This window comes from Alosa sapidissima, chromosome 15, assembly GCF_018492685.1.
Source record: "Alosa sapidissima isolate fAloSap1 chromosome 15, fAloSap1.pri, whole genome shotgun sequence".
Lineage (NCBI taxonomy): Eukaryota > Metazoa > Chordata > Actinopteri > Clupeiformes > Clupeidae > Alosa > Alosa sapidissima.
This window is the reverse complement of record NC_055971.1, coordinates 10,722,035-10,745,021: the sequence shown is the minus strand read 5'-3', so window position 1 is coordinate 10,745,021 and position 22,987 is coordinate 10,722,035. Positions and strand designations below refer to the sequence as shown.

The 22,987-nt window shown below is 42.8% G+C and overlaps 2 protein-coding genes across 4 annotated transcripts; both read right to left on the bottom strand.

Moving 5' to 3' along the window:
* Window positions 1-3,298: 3,298 nt before the first annotated feature.
* Window positions 3,299-8,130, bottom strand: serpinf2b (serpin peptidase inhibitor, clade F (alpha-2 antiplasmin, pigment epithelium derived factor), member 2b). 2 transcript variants are annotated; one of them, XM_042064635.1, is made up of 9 exons: window positions 7,947-8,130; window positions 6,756-6,827; window positions 6,567-6,641; window positions 6,181-6,475; window positions 5,785-5,928; window positions 5,412-5,600; window positions 5,098-5,240; window positions 4,758-4,962; window positions 3,299-4,064 (listed from the first exon to the last, which is right to left on the bottom strand). In XM_042064635.1, the coding sequence occupies exons 2-9, from the start codon at window positions 6,810-6,812 to the stop codon at window positions 3,721-3,723; spliced, it is 1,452 nt and encodes a 483-aa protein (XP_041920569.1). In that variant the 5' UTR covers window positions 6,813-6,827; window positions 7,947-8,130; the 3' UTR covers window positions 3,299-3,720. The 2 variants fall into 2 exon arrangements, with proteins under 2 accessions (XP_041920569.1, XP_041920570.1); XM_042064636.1 differs by lacking the exon at window positions 7,947-8,130 and having other exon boundaries at window positions 6,756-6,845.
* Window positions 8,131-9,651: 1,521 nt separating this feature from the next.
* On the bottom strand, window positions 9,652-22,978 carry wdr81 (WD repeat domain 81). 2 transcript variants are annotated; one of them, XM_042063270.1, is made up of 12 exons: window positions 22,744-22,978; window positions 21,621-22,115; window positions 17,921-21,471; window positions 17,676-17,783; window positions 17,380-17,573; window positions 17,098-17,279; window positions 16,816-16,981; window positions 16,433-16,598; window positions 15,466-16,296; window positions 14,532-14,677; window positions 14,121-14,303; window positions 9,652-12,000 (listed from the first exon to the last, which is right to left on the bottom strand). In XM_042063270.1, exons 2-12 carry the CDS (start codon window positions 21,977-21,979, stop codon window positions 11,674-11,676), a joined length of 6,213 nt encoding a protein of 2,070 aa, XP_041919204.1. In that variant the 5' UTR covers window positions 21,980-22,115; window positions 22,744-22,978; the 3' UTR covers window positions 9,652-11,673. The 2 variants fall into 2 exon arrangements, with proteins under 2 accessions (XP_041919204.1, XP_041919205.1); XM_042063271.1 differs by having other exon boundaries at window positions 22,821-22,976.
* Window positions 22,979-22,987: the final 9 nt, after the last annotated feature.

Below are 22,987 nucleotides of genomic sequence, written 5' to 3'. Positions count from 1 at the left end.
TCAAATTGTGTGGCTGTGAAAACAATAAGTTGTGCATATGTAAAAGGGGGGTGAAATGAAATCCTTATAACATGTACTTTCAGAATATATATAGATGTTTATGCCAAATTCGCCTTTGTGAGTACCAGGCCATACTAAGTGTGTACCGAGTCATATACTAAGCCTCACATTGACATACACTGTTGAACTTCAAATTGTGTGGCTGTGAAAACAGTAAGTTGTGTATATGTAAAAGGGGGGTGGAATGAAATCCATATAACATGTACTTTCAGAATATACATAAATATTTATACCAAGTTCGCCTTTGTAGGTACCAGACCATACTAACTCTGTACCGAGTCATATACTAAGCCTGTAATTGACACACACTGTTGAACTTCAAATTGTGTGGCTGTGAAAACAATAAGTTGTGCATATGTAAAGGGGGGGTGAAATGATATCCTTATAACATGTACTTTCAGAATATATATAGATATTTATAGCAAGTTCACCTTTGTAGGTACCAGGCCATACTAACTCTATACAGAGTCACATACTAAGCCTGTAATTGACACACACTGTTGAACTTCAAATTGTGTGGTTGTGAAAACAATAAGTTGTGCATATGTAAAAGGGGGGTGAAATGAAATCCTTATAACATGTACTTTCAGAATATATAGATATTTATACCAAGTTCGCCTTTATAGGTACCAGACCATACTAACTCTGTACCGAGTCATATACTAAGCCTGTAATTGACACACACTGTTGAACTTCAAATTGTGTGGCTGTGAAAACAATAAGTTGTGCATATGTAAAGGGGGGGGGGGGGGGGTGAAATGATATCCTTATAACATGTACTTTCAGAATATATATAGATATTTATAGCAAGTTCACCTTTGTAGGTACCAGACCATACTAACTCTGTACCGAGTCATATACTAAGCCTGTAATTGACACACACTGTTGAACTTCAAATTGTGTGGCTGTGAAAACAATAAGTTGTGCATATGTAAAGGGGGGGGTGAAATGATATCCTTATAACATGTACTTTCAGAATATATATAGATATTTATAGCAAGTTCACCTTTGTAGGTACCAGGCCATACTAACTCTATACAGAGTCACATACTAAGCCTGTAATTGACACACACTGTTGAACTTCAAATTGTGTGGTTGTGAAAACAATAAGTTGTGCATATGTAAAAGTGGGGTGAAATGAAATCCTTATAACATGTACTTTTAGAATATATATAGATATTTATACCAAGTTCTCCTTTGTAGGTACCAGGCCATACTAAGTGTGTACCGAGTCATATATACTATGTCTGCCATTGATATACACTGTTGAACTTCAAATTGTGTGGCTGTGAAAACAATAAGTTGTGCATATGTAAAAGTGGGGTGAAATGGAATCCTTATAACATGTACTTTCAGAATATATATAGATGTTAATACCAAATTCGCCTTTGTAGGTACCAGGCCATTCTAGCTCTAATTAAATAAATATAAATCTGTTTCAGAGAAGCTATGTCTGCCCCCCCAGTCCATTCCACTAAGACACCTCGTTAAATTCATAACTCTTTTACACTTGTCAATAACCTTAGATATGCTCCATGTAAGTCTAGAGTCAAAAAAGACACCAAGAAATTTAAAACTTTCAACCCTTTTCAAGTCCCTGCCATACATCTTTAGTTTAAGACTTTCCTCAATTTTCTTTCTAGTAAAAAACATCATTTTAGTCTTCTCGATAGAAACAATGATAGTCTTGCACGCTGCACTGTTTGTAGCAGTGACCAGCATCGCCGGCGGCTGGTTAAATTATGTTGAGGTGAGTTTAACATGTCATGTGCATATTATTCAGGCCTACTTGAAGTCTAGTTGCCAAGGCTACATGAAAAGACCAAACTACCAAAATCTACATATTTCAATATCACAATCCATACATTTTGCATAATGTGAGTGCACTGAACTGATTAGGTTCATTCGCCTTGATGCAGACTCGATGTGATGCATGGGTTGGGTTGAATGCAATGCATAGGCCTACTAAATGTCCGACTTCGAACGGGTGGAACCAAAGATTGCATAGCCTATTAGTCTAGTTGCATTTAGGCCTACTTGAACCCAGAAATGTTGAGTAGCCTACCCTAAAGTTGTATTGCAGAAATGTCATCTATAGGCCTAGTGGATGAAATTCAACTTGGTTGCTAAAAGTTGCACTTTGGGCAATTAGCATAAAGCATATAAGATAATTAAGGTGAGACACAGGTGAATAGGGTAAAATTTTATATCACCATGAAACGTTGATTACTTATGTTGAGAATGAGAAGATGAGAAAAAATGTATTGCATGTTTTTTTCTATTTTATTGTTTAATATGCAAATGAGGCCCTATCTCATTAAATATGCACTCTTACAAACAAGATCAGATCGTGTGATAAAAACCAGGCTCAAGGGAAAACGTATACTTGGGGGTCTGAGTTGGTGAAAACCTTTAAGGAACCTGGCCAGGAGGCAGTGTTGACCTATTACACCATTCTGGCCTTCATCGTGCCCGTATGAAGAAAAGGATTGATTTTATTCAAGTGGTTAGACTAAAAGGCAGGTGTAAGGCAGTAACCCCATAGAATGCCCATTCATTTAGGATCTCCCACCCCCTGTCAGAACCGATGTGTGGCCTTCCGATAAAAAACTGTTTTTATCTTGAAAGTTGAATTTACTCAAACGGCTCTCCACAAAGAAGAAGAATCTTCCTCTTCAAATCCCTATTTCTCACACTTCATCTAAAGCTGGTGCGTGGCTGCCTTGCTTCACCCAGGTGGGTCCTACCAAGTGGTGGTGGTTGAGGTTCCCACTTCACTGTAATGCGCTTTGGATGCTGTGATCGGTATTATAAATCATTATCATTTATTATTATTACTTGACTCTGGCCAAATTTGGAGATGAAGTTGTCTTAAAACACGCATTTTCAATAGGTGGATGATCACTCACTGAATACACCAGGACTGTACAGGTAAGGCAGTGCCCTGTGTCTTGACGTGTTTAGAGTTTCTGTCTGGAAGGGGAAAAAATGTATGCTAGATAGATAGACGTCTGTTAGACTGTCATGTTGCTTTTTGCCCTTTCATTTTCTGGTAAATTGCTTTTTAAAGTGTAGGCAATATGATATACTGCATTTTAGACACTTAATATCAGTGATTGGACATACAAGCGAAGGAGGCAGAGCTGAAGGTGTGCACGCATACACACACAACCTACAAATGCAAAGCATAACAATGACATTTTGTAGATCAGACTTACAAGAGATAGATAGATAGATATATAGATAGATAGATACTTTATTGATCCTCAGATCCTTGATGTGACAATGTCAAAGGAATGTTTATTACTTCAGTGTTTTCCATTTTTATTCACTTACAGGCTGAAATGACCACAGAAAACAAAGTTTGACATTTATTTAAAGTTACTTTTCATTAATCTAAAGCCAGTATATAATTTAGAACTTTAATCAAAAAGTCAAATATAGACAAGAGGGGCATTTTGTTTTGTTATACACTGAAAATAATATAAAGTTGATGTTTTTGCAGATAGAAAATCCATACATTCTCAGCGTCTCTATAGCTCTGCTTTTTTTTGCAGAAGGGAGGAATTGGCAAGGATTTGAAAGTAGTAATGGATTTTTCCATCCGTGTTGATCTGCTAGTCAGTCTAAAATCCCTTTAAACTTGAAACAGTGGTCTTCTTACTTAGGAGGGTGACCCCCATAAATCTTGTCCTTTATGGCAGGGAAACCCATTTTATCTGGACGTTCTGATGCCGTAACCATGGAGGGAGACTCAGGATTGGGGTTGGTGACAACGCCGAGGAAGACGGGTGTTAACGTCTGGTCGTCCATGAGGGCAAAGAAAAAAGGCTGATTGACACTGAAGGAGGGGTTAGAGCGTGAGATGGAGATGCTGGTTGCAGCTGCAGCCTCAGCTCCTTCTTCTGTGATCTCCATGCTTGTTTTGTGCTGGACACTGGATACTACCAGGGGACTGTCGGAGATGCTTGCCAGATTTGGACTAGTAAACAGCTCTCCCAAACCTGTGTGGGGAAAATTGAGGTAACAAATGCACACAGGACATGCACTGAGGGGCAGCCGTGGCCTACTGGTTAGTGCTTCGGACTTGTAACCGGAGGGTTGCCGGTTCGAACTCCGACCAGTAGGCACGGCTGAAGTGCCCTTGAGCAAGGCACCTAACCCCTCACTGCTCCCCGAGCACCGCTGTTGTTGCAGGCAGCTCACTGCGCCGGGACTAGTGTGTGCTGAGTGTGTTTCACTAATTCACGGATTGGGATAAATGCAGAGAGTATATATACTTATATACACTGCTTGGACCAAATAAATGGCTTTAGAACCCTCCCAATCATCATCAATGCAAGATATTTGAAAACAAAACGCAACTCTGGGCAGAAAGAAATGTGATGTTGGGTGCATTAGCGCATAGTATTCAAAATACAAAGTCCAACAAAATACTTTTTGTGAATAAGTGTGCAACTGTTTGGGCATGCAGTGATAGAGTGGATCTCAGAGTTGCATCTTTACACCTTGTCAGTTGTGCCACTGAAAATAACATACCAGTAGTGTAGTTTGACAAGGTGTTGTTAGGCACGACGCGCAGTGGAATGAGATAAAATTGCCAATGTGGCAAATCATCAGAAAACATGTTGTAATTGTTAGGAGGACTCTGTCAGCAATGTTAGTCTGCATTGGTCCATACAGGGTTTTTCTCTTACCTATGCTGGTCAAGGCCTCCTCTAGCTCTTGACCATACTCCAGCTTAAATTTGGGCAGTCGGACCAGCATGCTCCTCTCCTTTGGAAAACGGGCGTAGAGGTCTGAAGTATTAAAATTAGCTGCAATGTCGGTCATGTTCACCTGTCCTGACATGGGCAACACTATTAGAAGGCTCATTTGGTCCTTAAATGGGAGACGAGCAACCTGTAGGTGACAAACAGAGAGAAAGCAAGTATGAAAATGTGTTTGTTTACAATTTTGTGTAAAGAAAAAAAAACACATCAAATACTGCCACAACAACAACTATTTGCTGAAAAAGGAAAACAGAGGATGAGTTACCTGAGCATCAAGCTCATTATGAATGAGAAGTCTCAGGGGGTATTTGGGTTCAACCATCATTTCTACATTCACAATATGCTTGTTGTCAATGTAGAAAAGATCGCTGGAGGTATGTCTGGGATCAAAACATGTCTGCCACTTTCCTGTGAGAGAGACATGAAGATTACTTGAAACCTACAGTACTAATCAGTGTTGAGTCATCCTTCAAAAGCTCCAAAAAGAACATCACAAATTCAAACCACCTCAATAATTCAACTGACTTGGGCTATTCAGCATGCTGAGAGTCAAACACAGATGTTCTGTTTTGCACTCACCTTTGTAATGCACAGCGTTAATGAGCATAAGCACCAGATTATGTGGAAGGCTGGCCAAGAAGTCCGTCACCTGACCACTGGTGGCTTTCTCTACCCACTCATTAACCTCCTTTATCCCAGCCAACACTTCTGGCTCGGAGCCATACATTTCCTGGGACATTTGGGCAAATTCCTTTTTGGGCTCAAATCCTATGGGGGGATTTCACTGAGCACTTAGATTTTTCAAATATTTTAATAATTTTCAAACATTAACACTGATCAGAACTGCCATTGTCTTCAAACATGTGGGATGATACTTTCAATTACACATTTATGTTTTAGGGTTCATATTTTAGAACTACATTATGTTGCAAATTTTGAGCCCTGCTCTTACCTTCTTGAGTGTACATGCGGGTGGCAATCTGAATGTTGCTCTTCTGGAGATGGTATAGGAGGCTACGTAGCCCCTTGTGGTAGCAGGGCAGTGCGTCTGTATGCAAATGTTCCAGTAGCAACTGCTCAGTTTCATTTACAGCTCCTGAAAAAAGATGCAGAGACAGTCTATCAGGCGCTTTCTTGAAACTTGCAAAGCACAATAACGTGCAAACGCACCCAGCCAGACGCCCGCAGTAAATTTTCATCACTTTTTCATGGAATGTGATGACACAAGCAAAAGAATTTTAGGATAGTTTTTGCATCAGGTGGACAGTGTCTGAAAAGATCTTTGCATTCAGCAACCTCCTTCTATCATTTCAGCCTCACAAAATATGATGAATGACTGAAGCCTTACCCAGGGCCAGCTGGGAGAGACCCAGGGAAAGGCTGAGAGGCGAGATGATCACGTTGGGCTGCTCAGGCCCTATCGGCAGCTTCTCCATGAGCTTCAGGCCCAGCTTCATGACCCCGCTTCCTATGGCCTCCTTGAGCTCTGAACTGGAGAGCTCAGCACAGAGGCCATCTGTCTCCTCCTCTGACGTCCCGTCTCGGCCAACTGTGCCCGGCTCTGTGTGGTCCAGTGCTCCAGTGGAACTTGATGTGGACTGGGGAAGAGACGATGGCCCTGTAGTTGGCGGCGTCCCTAAATTCTGAAACAGAGCATCCTGTTTAGACACAGCGATGACTGCTGTTGGAACTCTGGACACTGTGCTTTATGTGTTAATCACTGGTGGTGCGGACCTCTATTGGCTTACTGGGCATCAGTGGAATGAGTGGCACTAATGGGATCTTCCCATCTTCTATCACCTCTTCATCCTATGATGACATGAGAAGACAATACAATATGTCTAACGACAAGGGTGAGCAATTATATTTTTCTGAACCCCAAAACAGTGTTGTCTTTTTAAACAGTATGATTCAAGGCCTTACTGTCCATGCATGTCTAAAGTGGCAAAGCAGTAGGAGTGCAAGTAGTCTGTAGTCCATGTCCTAGCAGCCAGACTGTCAAAGAAAAAGGATTTTTTTTAAACCAAAATTAGAAAGGTAGAGACGAACAAACAAGCAAAGTCTGCTGGACTTTGAACAGTTTCCATAGCCAGGGATGACTATCCAATATCCATTCTAAACTGTTTACTTATTTGTAAATGTGTCCACATTTACGGTTTTCTACCAACAATTTGTTTTTTTTATATCACTGTGTAAGAGAATATCAAAACCATGATTGTCCATGTCTAACTTACTTTTATACAATAATGTGATCATGTACTGACACATGTCCTTGTTTTTCTTCTCCCTCTGTTATAGAGAGATCAATAATGACAACTTGGTATCTATATTGGTTTTAAAATACTGTGAGTGATTCACCCACTCAATTTTATGTTAGCAACAGCGTCAAAGCAAGCATGCCGAATTTTCAAACTGAAGACTCAAACAACACAAATGGAATGGAGTAATAGCAGTCACCTTGAGGTACAATTCTACGGTTCAAGTAACAAAATCAATACAAGTTTGGAGGCTAAAGGTCTTCTCGTGGTTGCTCAAATGTCATTCGACAATATTACAGCCTCTGCACAACAGCAAAAACTAATTCTCATTGTTATTTACATTTTCTGGGAACTGTGTGAATTATTTAGACAGTCTAAGACAGCAGAGCAAAAACAATCTCCACAGAAATCTTATGAATATGAATGTGGTTCCTGAGTATATAGAACAAAGCATTTGACATTTCAGTCAAAAACTTCTGTCAAAATCCTACATGAAAATAAACAGTATCTGTTGTAATCCACATGAGTTGATAAGTAATCTGTGTTCTCCATAACCCTAGGAGTTGTAAACTTTGAAAACAACTATAGTTTAGGTTAAACATGATTTGCTACTCTTAACTATTATTAATCTAGGCAAATGTACACATTAAGTGGTATGGTATATAACAGTTTAAATTGTAATTAAATAGAGATAGTCTCAAGCACCAGAGGGACAAATATTAGCCTTTATAATGAGGTGCATTTTTTTTTTAGTTTTTGTCAAATTCCTTATACCAAGAACTGAGAAACGTTGTCTAATGTCAAATGTTGGATCTGAGAAATTAGTTGGTGTCAGGAAATACATTTGGTATCTTACCGTGATGATTTAAGGATGGAGACTCTGTTGATCCACTCCTAAAGGCAGACACAAATGGACGATGGGAAGAGCTAAGCAGAAGTTTGGCAGTTGCCCTTTAAGCAGTTAATCTTCAACTATAATTGATCGGTGTCTCATATAAGTCTACTACTTGTAAATGTAAATATTGAGACATGACAAACCTCAAGCCTGAGAAATGTGAACTGTGCAGATGTGCCCTTTTATATAAAGACAACCAAATAAAAACAAGCTCACAGGAAATGATGTGAGCTCAGTTCCAGGATATGGGCCTTATTGTTGAATTCTTGTGACAGAGCACACACACCACCATCCACTGTAGGCAGGCAGGACTGACACATGGGATGAAGGGAGCTGCAATCCTTCTGGTGCATTGTTTCCTGATAAACCACAGCTGCAGGCAATGATCAACAGCCTAAACCCTGACAAAGGAAATGAATTCTAAACTCAGTCACAGAGTGCATGGCCTTTGGAGAGCTACAATGAAAAGAGATTAAAACTACTTTGGTCTGAATGTATAAGGAATTTGAATGTTGCATGTGCATAACCCCTTTATTGTGTCTAAACAGTCAGATGCTTTTTTCCTTGGGTTGACATGAGACTTTAATCCGGCAGCAGCATCTGACCAGTAAAACCTATTATCATGTTTCTAGCCTACTGCCATTCATAAGCTCGGAGGACCTGACTTAAAAAATCCCGACCTCCCAAAAAAGAGTGTACATGAGATTAGCACGGAAAACAAATACAGGAAATACATAAGTTATTAGAACTGTTTACTATGGTATAGCAAGAAGGAAAATGTCTTGGGTGAGTGTTTCTATCTGTAGTGTGAGAGAAAGTGGAATAGAACATTATGTCCAATATTCTATTATATGGTTTAATGTTCTGCATTTCTCATTAGTGGGTCACTTTGATACTAAAAGTATGATTCTATGTAATGACTGTATGATATCTGTACTGTCCCTGTGTATATCTGTGTGCGACTATGTATTTAGATAAGCAGGAATATTATGACTTTGCAGTGTTTCACTGTTCTGCATGGCTGCGTCAGTAGCTATCTGCTCCGGATTGCCAGGTTGCCACTAATCAGAGTCTGATTCAGTGTAGTCCACGTGAGATGGGATGACCAACACCATCTCCCGTCAGCCTGGAAGGATACTTAAACCCTAACTATTTCCTTGTCTAGTTATAGCAGCTGATGGATCTTTAGGTGAAGTCATGCTGTCTCTCCCTTGATGCGCATCATTGTAAATAAACTCTGTTCCTGATTTTTCATACTATTGGTCTGACTGGGTCTCTATTCATCTGTGGTATCAAAATTACCATCAAGTGTTAATTTAGTGATAAATTACCATGCCTATTTGTAATGAGAGTGAAATTCGCCTCTTGTGTTGTTGCAAGGTAGGCCGCCACAGTTGGAGAATATGATAGTTGTCAAGTCAGATACAAAAAAATCCGACCGGACTTTGCGTTCATGTCACTTTTCCTCTATCGGAGGTCGGAATTTCCAAAGATCCAATGTGGCATTAAAAGGCGCTATAGTTTCCATTCCATTTCATTGCAAGCTCCTTAAGGGGAAATGGCTTACATTTATCACAGAAATTCAAAGCTGTTTAGCAAACATTATTTACCAAATAAAATGTGTTTTGCTAGGTGAATCTTAACAAATGAAAATGCTCACTCATCATTCTAGAGATAATACTTTATTAAACCTGTTAATAAATAAAATAAGCATTTGTTTTGATCTTTTGTGTGCTCAAAAAGGACAAATTCACATGTAAAACCAACATTTTCTTATGATTAAATGATTATTCAACGATCATTTCAGTTTATGTACTTTTGATATTGGTATATAAAAAAAATCAGAGGTTAAAATTTCAAAGCTTGGATGAACTTCAATTAACAATGACTACAATGAAGTTACATCATTCTGGGCTTTAAGGCTGAAATGTGTGATCAGAGAGGTTCTGATGTCATGTTTGATGTCAATCAGTGAAAAATGACTAATGTGTGAATTACAAATAGTTCTTCTATCGGTGAATCAGCAACAGCTTTACCACTAAATATTTTTTTACCATATACAAAGAGGGGACGGGCATCATTAAAAATTCAAAATATATTCTCAGGTCTAGGACATTATAAAGGATGCATTTTCAATTAAATATGTAATTAACAGACACACAAATTGTTTGTTTGTAACCATGTGTGTATGTTTCAGTGCACACTTTTCAATGAATTGTTAGGCATGATTCTACACAGACGTTAAACATCAATTCTAGCCTTGTAGTAACAGTTCTGTAGGAGACAAACCTTAGGGGAAAGTGAGAATAGAGTTGGGGAACTATTGCTTGTGTCTATAATCACGTCAACACAAACTCCGTCTTGCATTAGAAGACAAACTGTTAATACAACTGTTTTGAGGGAGTCAGAGATTGATATAAACTGCATATTTCCAACATGATGCAATTTTTTTAGGGGACCTACAAAACATGTAAAAAAAACTTTACTATATTAGTACATTTAATTACATCAGTTAGTGCTGATGTAATGTTTGTCAACACCTGGCAGAATATTTTTTTAAAATGTGGGTTTTAGTAGCAGTTAAGCAAGGAGTTAGATCATGAAATTGTGTCTATGCAAATCAGTAAATCTGTATCGATTAAAGTACACATCAAAAAAACAAACCATCTAGCCTTATCAGTAAGTGCAGATCGAAATCCCAGTATTTCAACGTATATCTACCACATGAAACAGGCTTCAGCATGTACCATCAGAGCTATCAGCTGGACCCCTCGCAATGTAGTCAGAGTCAACCGCTGCTGTGCATGTGGCCTTGGCACCAAGGCGCCCAGTATCTCGCAGTGACTAAATAAGAAACATAGAGCCCAGTGAACATCTGAAGGACACTGCTTCCAATAAACATCGCCCACCGAAAAAGGTTACCGAATTGCACACAGGGATTCAGAGATGAAATAGAGGACGCTGGGTGTCCTGCAAATGGAACAATAAAAAAAATTACGAATGAATACTGCATAGCTGTTGAGTGCATCTAGCGCCTTTGTGACATTATCGGGAGACATGATGGGAGGTCCATGAATCTCACAGTGTCTTTCTTTGTGTTTTCTGTTCTGTTCTGTTCTGTTTTCTGTTCCTTGTTTTTTGGTGTTCTCAGACATCTGATTGGAGAGTGTAAACACTACATCACCACTTTGACTTGGCTCCTCTTTCCTGAGCAGTTCTTGCGATCCATTCCAATAAAGAATATTCAACCCAGTCAGTGACAGGCATTTCATATATCTCAGTAACTACAGTCATCATTTCTTAAGATAACCCCATAAAAATCATAAAACTGTATGACTTCCATTACATATTCTCACTAATGAAGCCATCCTTGATTGTGGGTTTTCTCTTACAAATGCTATTTTGGTCACCAACAGTGCTTTAAGGGTACTAAGTGAGGTCCTTGTTGTGTGAGGCTTGAAAGGCTGAAAGAGTCACATGGCCCTCCATGGTTTAGCCAGAAAAAAAAGAAAAGAAAAAGAATTGAGTGATTTCCTCTGGTCTTATCCAGAGATTAAGTCTCATTCTTAACTGAGTTGGAGCTACAGCTGACACAGCAGACAGGCTTTGGGGAAAAGGACACTCATGAACCAATGGCCAAGGCTGCAGCTGCCGCTGCTGCTGCTGCTGCTGCTGAGGGCTTTGGCTCTCAGGCCAGTAGCCGGATGGCCCCATTCTCTGAGCCCAGCAGCAGCAATCTCTTTGTGGGGAGCACCGCCAGGCTAGTGAGGGTCCCGCGGAAGTTCTCGGAGCTGAGCTTGGTCAAGCTGGTGGGGCTGGCAGAGATGTCGTTCATGGAGTAGACGCCTATCTTGTTGGCCACGGTGCCGGTGACTATCTGGGAGGTGTACAGGTCGAAGGTGTGGATGGGATCCGATGGAGAGCGGTACTGGTGCAGAGGCTTCTGCTCCAAGTCCTTCCACACCGTCAAGGTGTGGTCAGAGGAGGAGCTGATGACCAGGTTCCCTTCTGCAGCCTGGCAAGACACACAAACACACACACACACAAGATGACATACATCACTGCCACTCATTTCCATCACATCCCTGAGCACAAGAAGTATGCATGCCTAAATGTATGCATATATGTATATACTGTATGTATGTGTGCCGAATGGCCCTGGTACAGATGTGTGAATGTGTGTATACACTGTGTAACATCTGTATACAAAAGCTTTGTATTAGGAATAGAATTCTGTTACATTTAAGCTGAAGTCGAATCTCACACATAGGTTCTTTAATTTAATGGAGTTTATTTATTAGGAAGGCACAACCTAGTCTAAAACAAATGCAAGAACATAGAGACTTGTGTTGAAGCCTCTATAATGACTAATCCATGTCCATATTTGCCTAAACCTGGGCCTCTGAGTCAAAATCCTTGACCTGTTGATTTGGGTTAAATAAAGTTTGTTTAGTTACTGGTGTGTGTTGACTGCTTCAAACAAACCCACAAGGGTACAACTTTCACTCCAACCATGAAGAACTTGAAACTTCTCACAACAGTCCCGATTTATAAATTAACAAAATGGGCTCAAAATGTCTATTAGCACTCAGCATGTAACGAATACATGACTACGACATATGGTGTTTTTAACATGTTAGTTCTCTGAAGCAGACTTGGATAGAGCAGGCTGAGGATACTATTGGTGCATTCAGAGCACCTCGGAATGACAAGGACCGCCCCCATGGCTACTTTGTTTTTCCGACAGCAAGTGTTCAAGTGCTTTGCCGTCGGAATGTGTGACAAACACGGATGCCACAACAAAGGTTAAAACATACACTCACTAATCCTAAACAAACAACTGTATTTGCTTAAAATATAGTGTAAGATGCTCGTGAGAGAAAGATATGCAGCTTTCAAGGTGACAAAAACGGCAAATTCCCAAGTTCACATTAAAACTGTTGGACATGAAAGGCCACATGGACTACAAACAAACTACAACGTGACGACAAAAGTGATGACGAGCCCTTAACTGGGCAACTCTGTTAGCAAAATCTAGCCCCAGTTTGACTCACACATTACGTGACGTGAATGACGCGGAATGATGATGTTTTCACTCGGAAAAAGGTTTTTCCGAAGCCCATGAACGCTAGGCAAGAGCACAGCAATGTCTGTTACATAACACTATGCTCCTAAGTGATCAATGACTGACTCTACTAGATGAGAGATGTTGATTTTACCTATGTTACGTTATCAATTCCACCACCGCACCAGGACAGCTGTTTTAATCACTCCCCCCACCCACATTTTTCCTACCAGTCAGGGACTGAACCGGCCACCCTTCACTCACAAGTCCGATTCCCTAACCAGTAGGCCACGGATGCCCAGATTTGTACAAGCTACACAAAACAACAAGCGATCAGTACGAACATGTACACTAAGTGTATAAGTAGTGTGTCTGTAAAAACAAAACATTTTTTACATTACTGACACAGAGGATTAGAAATCAACTAATTGATTCCTGGTCTGACAGTTTATGTGATATAATGAATCATCTTACTAAATATTTATATTGTACCAACTGCCCATTATATCAAAAACATGAACCTAAAGCAATTTCAAAGCCGGTGTTTGCTACTTTAAGCATAGAAATGAATATGTAACATCACCGATTACTGAAGTGGCTAGCAGTTAATTAATTAATGAATTAATTAATTAATAGATTAGGTTCTTCAATCCGAATGACTCATTCATGTAATCCCTTGTCTTATGAGGATGGCTAAAATGCATTACCCAAAACAGCATTACATCCAGAGAAAAAGGAGTTAATAATAAGGCTTGCCTACAAATAAACCAACACAAAGGGAGGCTCACACACACACATACAACAAACACTGATAAATACTCTCAAACAACACAAAACATTCACACACAGAAATACAAATAATCATAATCATTGAAATACAGACACACACACATGCGTACAAATACACCCACACACTTCCTCATTTGCAGGATATTTTCCTCATAGTCACGCCAGCCAAAATACAAACCAGCACACCTATAGGCTAAAGATAAAAGTAAAAACACGCGCACAAACACACACACACACACACACACACACACACACACGTATGCATACAACCATGCACATACCTTCATTTGCAGAATATCTCCCTCATGGGCAGGCCATCCTCGCAGCACCAGGCCTGTGCGTGCGTCCAGCAGCACTATGAAGCCCGAGGAGAAGCCCGCCGCTACAGTGCGTCCCCCGGGGCTCACGGCCAGGCTTCGGATCAGCCCCGCGCTCATGTTGTTGTAGGCCAGCCGAAACTCGTGCTGACAGGAAGAGAAGACATCGAGAACCACATTAACGGGAAACACTCTAGCCAAGCAATGCAATTACATGCCATTTAAATAATTCAGACGCTTGACCGTATGGAGGGAATAACCTTGAGGATGCATTTCACATTTGTAAAGAGCTCAGGGAGGGGTGGATGGGGAATCCCGTCTCGCAACTGACTACAGAATGAGTGGATGAGACTTAAGATGGCGGAGAGGCAGTACCTGGAGGCCTGGTTTGCGAGGGTCGATGAAACGGAGGACGGAGTCGGCACTACCGAACACCACGCTGCAATGTGGCGCGGGCATGGCGGTGACAGCTGTGATGGGGTTCTTTCCATCCGATGCCTCATAAGAGCGTATCTGCTTACCTAGTACCAAAACAATAAAAATGCGATTGGCCAAAGGACATTTTTAAATATAATTATATATATATATATATATATATATATATATATATATATATATAACATCTATATATAACATCTATTATTTAACAACATTTGTACTAAATAGCAACTGAAAATATAATCACTTAATTGACACAGACACATACCATTAAGCCATACATTTTGGGGAGTAATCTGCATCAACAATAAATAATTTTGCTTTAAGAATTTCAATTATCAGCACACCTGTACACATGTATTAATTTAGCAGACGCTTTTATCCAATGACTTGCCAGTGAAGACTAACATTCAAGCTACGTTGCAAAAAGCGACCAACAAATACCACCTTGCAAACACCACAAGTAGTGATGGGCAAATGAAGCTTTGGTGAACCACTAAACCACAGCAGTGTGAAGCTAGCAACACTAATGAAAAAATCCAATATGGTTGCCACATGTAGATTTTTCAACATAAAAGTCCTTACCCAAACCAGTATATGTAACCAAAAATATTGGTTTGCTAAGGACTTTTATGTTGAAAAATGTATGTGTGGCGGCCATCTTTTTGCTTTTCAGCTAGTGTCGCTAGGTTCACACTGCTGTGGTTCAGTGGTTCACCAAAGCTTCATTTGCCCATCACTAACCACAAGACAACCAAAAATGAGAGTGCAGAAGTACAAGCCAAAAGAATGGTAAAACAAAGAGACAATATTACATAGAAAAGGAAGTGCATGGTAAGTGCATGACAGGCATGTTGGGTCTGTCTCTCACCTGTGAACTGGTCCCACAGGTGCACAGTTCCATCGCAGCTCACTACCTCCTGCAGAGACTCCAGCTGGCCCACGTAGAACACCGACTTCCGATGTTCTACGTAGGTGAGCCTGGGCTCCATCTCCCGCGTACCGTCGCCATAGTTATATAGCGGCCACAGCTTCACCGTCTTGTCCTTGCTGCCCGACAGGAAGTAATCCTCGCCCGCCAGCGGAGCCAGACACTTTGCCGTGCTTGTGTGGCCCAGAAAGCTCTGCAGTCGGATCTGGTGGAAGTGGAAATGGTCCTGCTGGTTGAGCCCGATTTCGTACTGCCAGTAGGCCAGCCAGTTGCCCTGGAGGGATCGTGTGCTCAGGGGCAGGTTCTGCTTGAGGGCGCTGTCCTCTGGCGTGGAGCTCAGTACCCAGGAGGAGGAGACGGAGAAGGACGGGACAGTGGAGGACGAGCTGAACGAGGAGGTGACTGGAGGAATGTAAGCAGGATGCGCACGGCCCCAGTTGTCCATGCTGGACAAGATCGGGCTCACTCCCATTTCGGACTCCCGGGAGACTTGGATCCGGTTGCCCACGAGATGGCTGCCAAAGGTCCCCGACTCTGGGAGGGTGTCTCCCCCTAGTGGGGTGGAAGTGGAGGAGGGGGTGGGGAAAGGGCTGCGAGTGATGCGTCGCCCTGAGCCTGGGGACAGTCCCACAGAGGTGGGAGGCTGTTCAGGTCTGTGGCCTGCAGCTGAGTTGGGGTCTGGGCTACCTGGGTTTATTTTGTCATGGTATGACTGCCCGAGACGCCAAACCAGTTCATGGTTGGGTACCAGTTTGCAAATTCCTGGATCACCTGTTGATGAAAATGGAAGTTAAGTACTGAGTAGATATATATTTTAAAAAAAGAGAGAAAGAGAAAAAGAAACAAAAAGATCACAATTTTCCATTTTGCCATGATGCAATGGCCATTTCTAAGGCGATGGGCTTACCAATAAGACAATAGAAAGGAATGTAGGATGCATATGCCATTTCAGGATTGAACACAGCCTGCAGCTCCTCTAGGACCCTGAGCTCACAGGTGACATCATCGCCATGCTGATTGCAAGCATCCAAAAATATACACTCCCCCACCTCCCTGCGAGGGGCAGTCTCCATCTGAAAATGGAATGAAATTCATATCTAATTACATGCTTCTTGTAATGCATAGGTTATGAGTCAGAAACAAATCATACTAATTATTTACAAATTAATCGAGTGTAACATGCAACATGATGACTCTGAAACCTCCAAGTATGCCATTAACATTAACTTCCAGTAACAACAGTTAATCATCAAACCACTTCTTTTCATGACACACTGTTGAATGGTTCACCTGTAATTGCAGACTCTGCAGCAGGGAGAAGACCTCAAAGAATCTGCGGAGTGTGTCGGCCATGTGCTGCAGCACCATCTCTCTGCCGATGCGCAGACAGATCAATGCCATGAGGCTGATGGTCTTCAGACACAAAGCAGAGCGTGTCTGCACCCCACTGGGAAAGCTAATGCACACAGGGACATTATAGCAACGTTACATTACAGAGCACACGGATAGCGGCGCTAATGGAAAGCACTTTGCGGTTAGGACATTGACTTAGATGGTGTTATGAAGCTCTACCCCATCTGAGGAGAAGTCAAGAGGTCCAGCAGTGGTAAGAGGACCTCCTGGTTGATCTTCATCAGCATATCCATCAATGTGGTGTCCGAGAGAAAGACAATGATCTTCTGGGTTAACACCACCGCCCCCAACAGACTCGCCTCTTTCCTTGTGTTGAGACGACAGGAGGAGGGCGGGGACACCTGAGAGGGTACAGGAAGTAGGTCAGTTCAGCTCATAACAAAATGGAAAAATAATAGACATGGCAGTATCAGATACTTGGGAAAAGTGATCAGTTCCTACCAGGTAACCAATATAGGGCAAATACTGGTACGTCAGCACAGGTTCTCCATAAAGGTGGGCTACATGGATGAGACAGTCTAGAACTGGGCCAGCCGTCTGGTCTCCAACCACTGGTTTCTTTTCATACACACTGCCAACACTCTCAAGGCTGCTTTCTTCTGGCACAGGTTGTACAAACTGGTGATTCTCAGGTCCTATGGGTAAAGAGGGGTAAAGAGGGGTAAAGAGGGGCAAATGAGATCAAACCTGTCAAGTCAAAATGATACTCTGTAGTGGCAAGTCATGTAACAGCTTACCAACATAGCACGTTGTGAGCAACCTCAGGAGATTTCTGGCCACATATCTGGAGGTTACTGTGGGGCCAAGCTTTGCCGAAAGCCATCTGACTGTCTTGCATACAGTATCTGTAAAACACAGAATCACAGGACACTTGAATATGAATATGAATTGAATTGACTCGGAGTACAGCATTGAGAGACAGACAGAGTATTTACTTTTGCGTGTTTTAACCATAAATTGAGATAACAAAATGGGAACTCACCAAGCAGGATCTTGTGCTCCTTTTCTGTGGAGTCCTCTGAAGAGTCAGGCTCCTCATCTCCTGCCACCATATTTTTTTCTGCCTCCCCTTGCTCCATGCCATTCAGGAAGTCTCCTTCCAGTGTCACCACAGTAGCCCCTGACTCTTCCAAACAGCCAGAAACGGTAAGCTCCAGACTGGACACTCTTTGCATTGTGCCTTCTTTGCCACCCACAGTGTCTTCATCATCATCTAGCTCTCCACCATCTTCCCCATCACTAGCCTGCTTGAGGTCCTGATTGCTGTCAGTGGATTTCAAGCTAGCACGGTCCCTGGCTGAGTCTCCATCTCCAATGGAAACTTCACTGGCGCTGCTCTTGTCGCTCAGTTTCCCCACACTGAGGGATTCCTGGTCTGTGTCTTTACTTGCAGAATTCTGACTGTTCTGTTGTTTTACAGGGAGACTGACTTCCCCTGGAGGCCCAGCTGTTCCACTGTTGACATAAAATCCGTTCTGGAAGTCCTCACCTTCAGTCAGGAAGACCTGGTCAGTTAGGCTTACACCTGAGGAGAAGTCCACCAGTCCTGGGTCACCTACCCCTCCACTGACAGTGCCACTACCACCTCTGGCCTTTCCAGTTGCACTAACCGCAGAAGTTGTGCCATTGTCACACTCGTAGTACTCCTCCTCATCCTCTCCCAAACCAGGGACACCTCTAAGAGCTTTACCCGTCCCCCAGGTAGAGCCAGAATTCCTGCTGCAGCCTTCAAAACCTGTGATAACTTGCAGGACATGGGACAGAAGGCTGGCCAGGAAGGCGTGCAATCCAAGTCGCACAATCAGCTGCAGCACAAAGCAGTCGGTGTAGAGGTAGAAACGGCTGCGCAAACATCTAGGATTCTCATACACACTAATCAGTGGCTTCAGTAGATACTTAGTAGCATTGCGTGGGCCCAGGACCTTAGCAACTGGTTCGAAGAGGTACCAAGCAGCATACACTGCGGTGGACTCTTCCATCATCAATGTAAGCACAAAAGGCAGAAGGATCTCCAGCCCTTCTGCAGTAATGTTGTCCTGCAGCAATGTCTCAAGCTGCTGCCATAAATGGAACACAATGTCGCGACCTTGGGTGCTACTGGGAGATTCCATCTTGGAATGGTAAGAGAAGATGAACTTGTGCAGAGAAGGGAAATATGTTGGAAAAGGCAGCGGGGAGAGAGCCGGGCTGAGCAGCTGCCATGGGTTTGGTGGCGGAAGGCCCTCATAAACAGGATCATATTTGAACAGTAATGGATATGGAAAGGAGTGCAAATTGTCTGATTTAGAGTGCCTGTGGATATGCAGAAGATTTTCCAGGGCGTGATGCAGTGCTAATGGAACATCCCTAAAGCTGGCAGAGCATAGTTTCATGATAGCCTGGAAACGCTGTCTCAAGGGAGAGCCTGATTTTATCCCCCGCAGCTTGCATGAACAAAAAATCTCTGCAATGAGCACACCCAAGGCTTGCATATCCCTCTGAAAGAGATCTGTGAGTGACACTGGTGCTGCTTGCATTTGTTCCTTCTGCTTGCTAGACTCAACGTGTGCACGCAGACCTTTAACAAGGAAATTATTAAGCTTCTCCAACTCCTCTAAAGGCTGCAATGGGCTGAATCCCTCTGGCAAGGTTATTTTAAAATCCTCTGGATTTGGGGCACTGTGACTACTCTCACCATGCTTCTTGTTAGTGCTACCTCTCATGGCGCGAATGCCAGATCCCAAAGCATTGGTGATGCTTCCCGAGCCCTCAGTTGGCAGGGAACTTGGTGATGGAGATACTGCCAACGTTGAGTGCTCTAGACCTGCCTTTCCAACAGCAGGGTTCACTAAAGGAACTGGAACAGAGGATGATGTTAATGAGGGCATGCCTGAGGGTGCGCCTAAAGAGTCCAAGGCTTCCATTCCCTGTTCAAGGTCGTCATACCGGTCAACGACTGTCCAGCCACCAGACTCGCAGCCAGTGGCCTCTGGCACCGATCCATCCACAACATCTGCCACAGATGCAATGATTGGGACTTGCCATGAAGGAACAGCTGCAGGCCCAAGATAGGGAGGCTCTGGCAGGGAATACTGATAAGGAGCAAGGCGGGGAGGATGGGGCTGGTCAAACAGCTGCACCACCCCATAGCAGGATAGATTAGTGTGGTTATCCACCAGGTGCAAACATACGTTCTTGGCTTTAACCGCTTCTTTTCCTGACAGTTTGTAGCCAAATGTGAGGTCGATCCAGTGGTGTAGCTGCTGAGATACCTCGTGGCTCTCCAAGATACGTCTGTGCACCTCCACAAATTCCTCACATGAATTACACCAGGGAGGCACCTCTAGGTCTGGCATGTCTGGGTGGATGGAGCGGAATATGGAGGGGTCTGTGAAGAACTCTGGGATGCACTCGTCTGGGGTCCAGCTGTGGATTCGCTCCATGCTGGCTGGGTATTCGTTGGGTTCCCATTGGGATCGTACATGGCTACACAGCACAGATTTGGGGGTCTGTCTGGCCTTGTACACATAATAGGTGATGTCTGACAAGACGTCAGAGATGTGATGGGGTACATGAAGGTGGTCAGATGGCCCTGTGCCAACAGCTCCCACTGACACACCGAGATCTCCAGAGAAATTACCTCCACTTCCTCCATTAGCTGCTGCTGCTGCAAGGGCTTCTTTGGTCATTTCGTAAGTGAAATCCAGCTGTTTGTCACCTTTGTTGAGACGGAATTTAGACCTCCGCAAGTCACGGAATTTTCCATATGGCACAGTAAAGTCAACAACCCATGGCAAGACTGGGTGATAGTTTGGGTCCCCTTCCCGTCTTCCAGCCAGTCTGTTCAACTCCATCAGATAGCGAAAGTTGCTGACGCGACCATGGACCCAGTCTAAAACCAGAGATTTGAGGTCCCCAAAACAATCCCTGCATAGATGTCCACTCACACCACTGTTGACAACTGCATCGTCTTTCACTGCAATACTTCTTGGCACTTGTTTACCTGTAATGTAGTCAGCAGCATCTCTGTGCTCACCCAGCTCCTCATAGTGTGTCAGTGACACACTGAGGCGACTATAGAGCTGCTCATCCACTGCTACGTCCATCAAAGACACCTCACCGCATGACAGCCCTGCAGCCTGACAAGCACGCATAGCAATGAGCACTTGGTACAGAATGAACAGCACTTTAGCATGGCTGTTGGAAAGCTTAGCTGGGCTATATGATACAATGTCCTGAAGAGAATATTGAGTGTAAGGCAGAATCACATACAGCACATCTCCTGACTCCAGCAAGCATTCTGCAGGCACCACATTTGGACAAAGACTGTCAGTGTTCTGTTTGGGAGCAGCAGAGCTTGACAAGAACAGATTCTCCCTCTCCTTCTCCCTGGCAGGAGACAGAGATGGGGAGACCCTGTCAGTTGACATGAAAGTGACGCAGAAGAGCTTCTGCAATGCCTGTCGCACTGCATCAACAGCCTGCACTTGTGTATAATCGACAGGCCCAGCGTAAGGTTGCACAAGGGAATGATGAGCCTCACGCCACAGATTTCTGCACAATGGATAGACACATAAGGATTTCATTAATAGCCGTTTTAAATGCTTCCTGCTTTATCTACAACTGAGGAAAACTTCAATATCAGTATGCTACTAGTAAATTACAGCAAAACTAAACCAGTTTACATTTATGATTTACAGTACCTGACATTGCTGTGGGATACACCACTCATCGCTTTCATGAATGAGTCCTGGGAAAGTCCTTCACCATAGCAACCAGGGTCAATTACCAAACGATAGCCCAACTTGCTCTTCCTGAGCCCCTGGATGCGGACCCGGGTCCACCCTGCCGGTAACTTCACCTGTGATCTTTGAAGGAGAGCGGAGATTTCTGCTTCACAGCTGGCATCGAAGCGCGCACACCGGGTTACTTTTCGCTCTCTTAATCCCATCACCCAGCGACTTGGAACAAGGGCGACCAGTTCATGAGGACGTGGTCCTGGACCCAGCTGGCGTTGATCCAACCCCAGGTCCCTCTCCACAGCCGCTGCCAGCCACTCCATGTCGTTGTCTTAAGACTCAACAGGACAGACACTTATCCTATTCTTCAAACATCGCTGCTTTCCTCTAGGAGAGTAAATTTCATGCCATTTCACAGCTTCTAAGATCAGGGCGTGTTTGGCAGTTTGTTCACAGTTCCTGAAAACACATTAAAAGCTAATTGAAACACTTCCCCAAAAGGAACCGAAGTTAGAAAAAAAAAAAAACATACCAAAATTTAAGTTAAACCAACTGCACGAACGATTTTACAAAGTTAGTATGCAAAATCTTTCAGGCTTGCTGACATTTTGTTTCTGACTACAATGCATTTCTTCTGCTCACATGATACCATCAACTGTACAGGAAATAGCTGCCATTATACCAATGTGCCTAACAATCGAGAGAGAGAAAAACAGAAGTGCCCCTTTGAAATATGCAATAAGACTTATCTAAACAATATTGTACACTTACAATCAAGTCAGCATTAAAACAATGGAGCTAGCTGCATAAGTTAGACTATAACTTCTTAACACAAGGATGCTTTCGTTTCATTTGGTAAGAAACAGAGTTGCAAGTTGCAAGAGAACCCAATAGACATCTCGCTTTAGCCTGATGATTGTACAATAATAAGCAGTCACATGCGTCATTGTATTTGCTTTGTTTTCACACTTGATTCATGTTAAAGGTGATTAAATCATCTTCAAGTAAATAAGGAATGATGTTAGTTTGCTTACGTTACTTGACAAACTAAATTAGCTAATGTTAACTTAGCTCATGATTCACGTACCTCCAGCTTCAGCGTAACAGTTGATCATATAACATCACGTCCCATAATTTCTCTCTCGAACAGTGAATAATGTGTACCTTGTCATGCACGGTAATTCCAGTCTTTTTCTGGCGAAGAATGCATTATTTACAAGAGACATCTGCAGCTCTGTAGCTACCCAAAGATGTTTTGTCCCAACACTCTGATGATAGCAGCCATGTTGTTGCGTCGAAATCTCACGTGACAGACACAGCAGTGGGTGTGT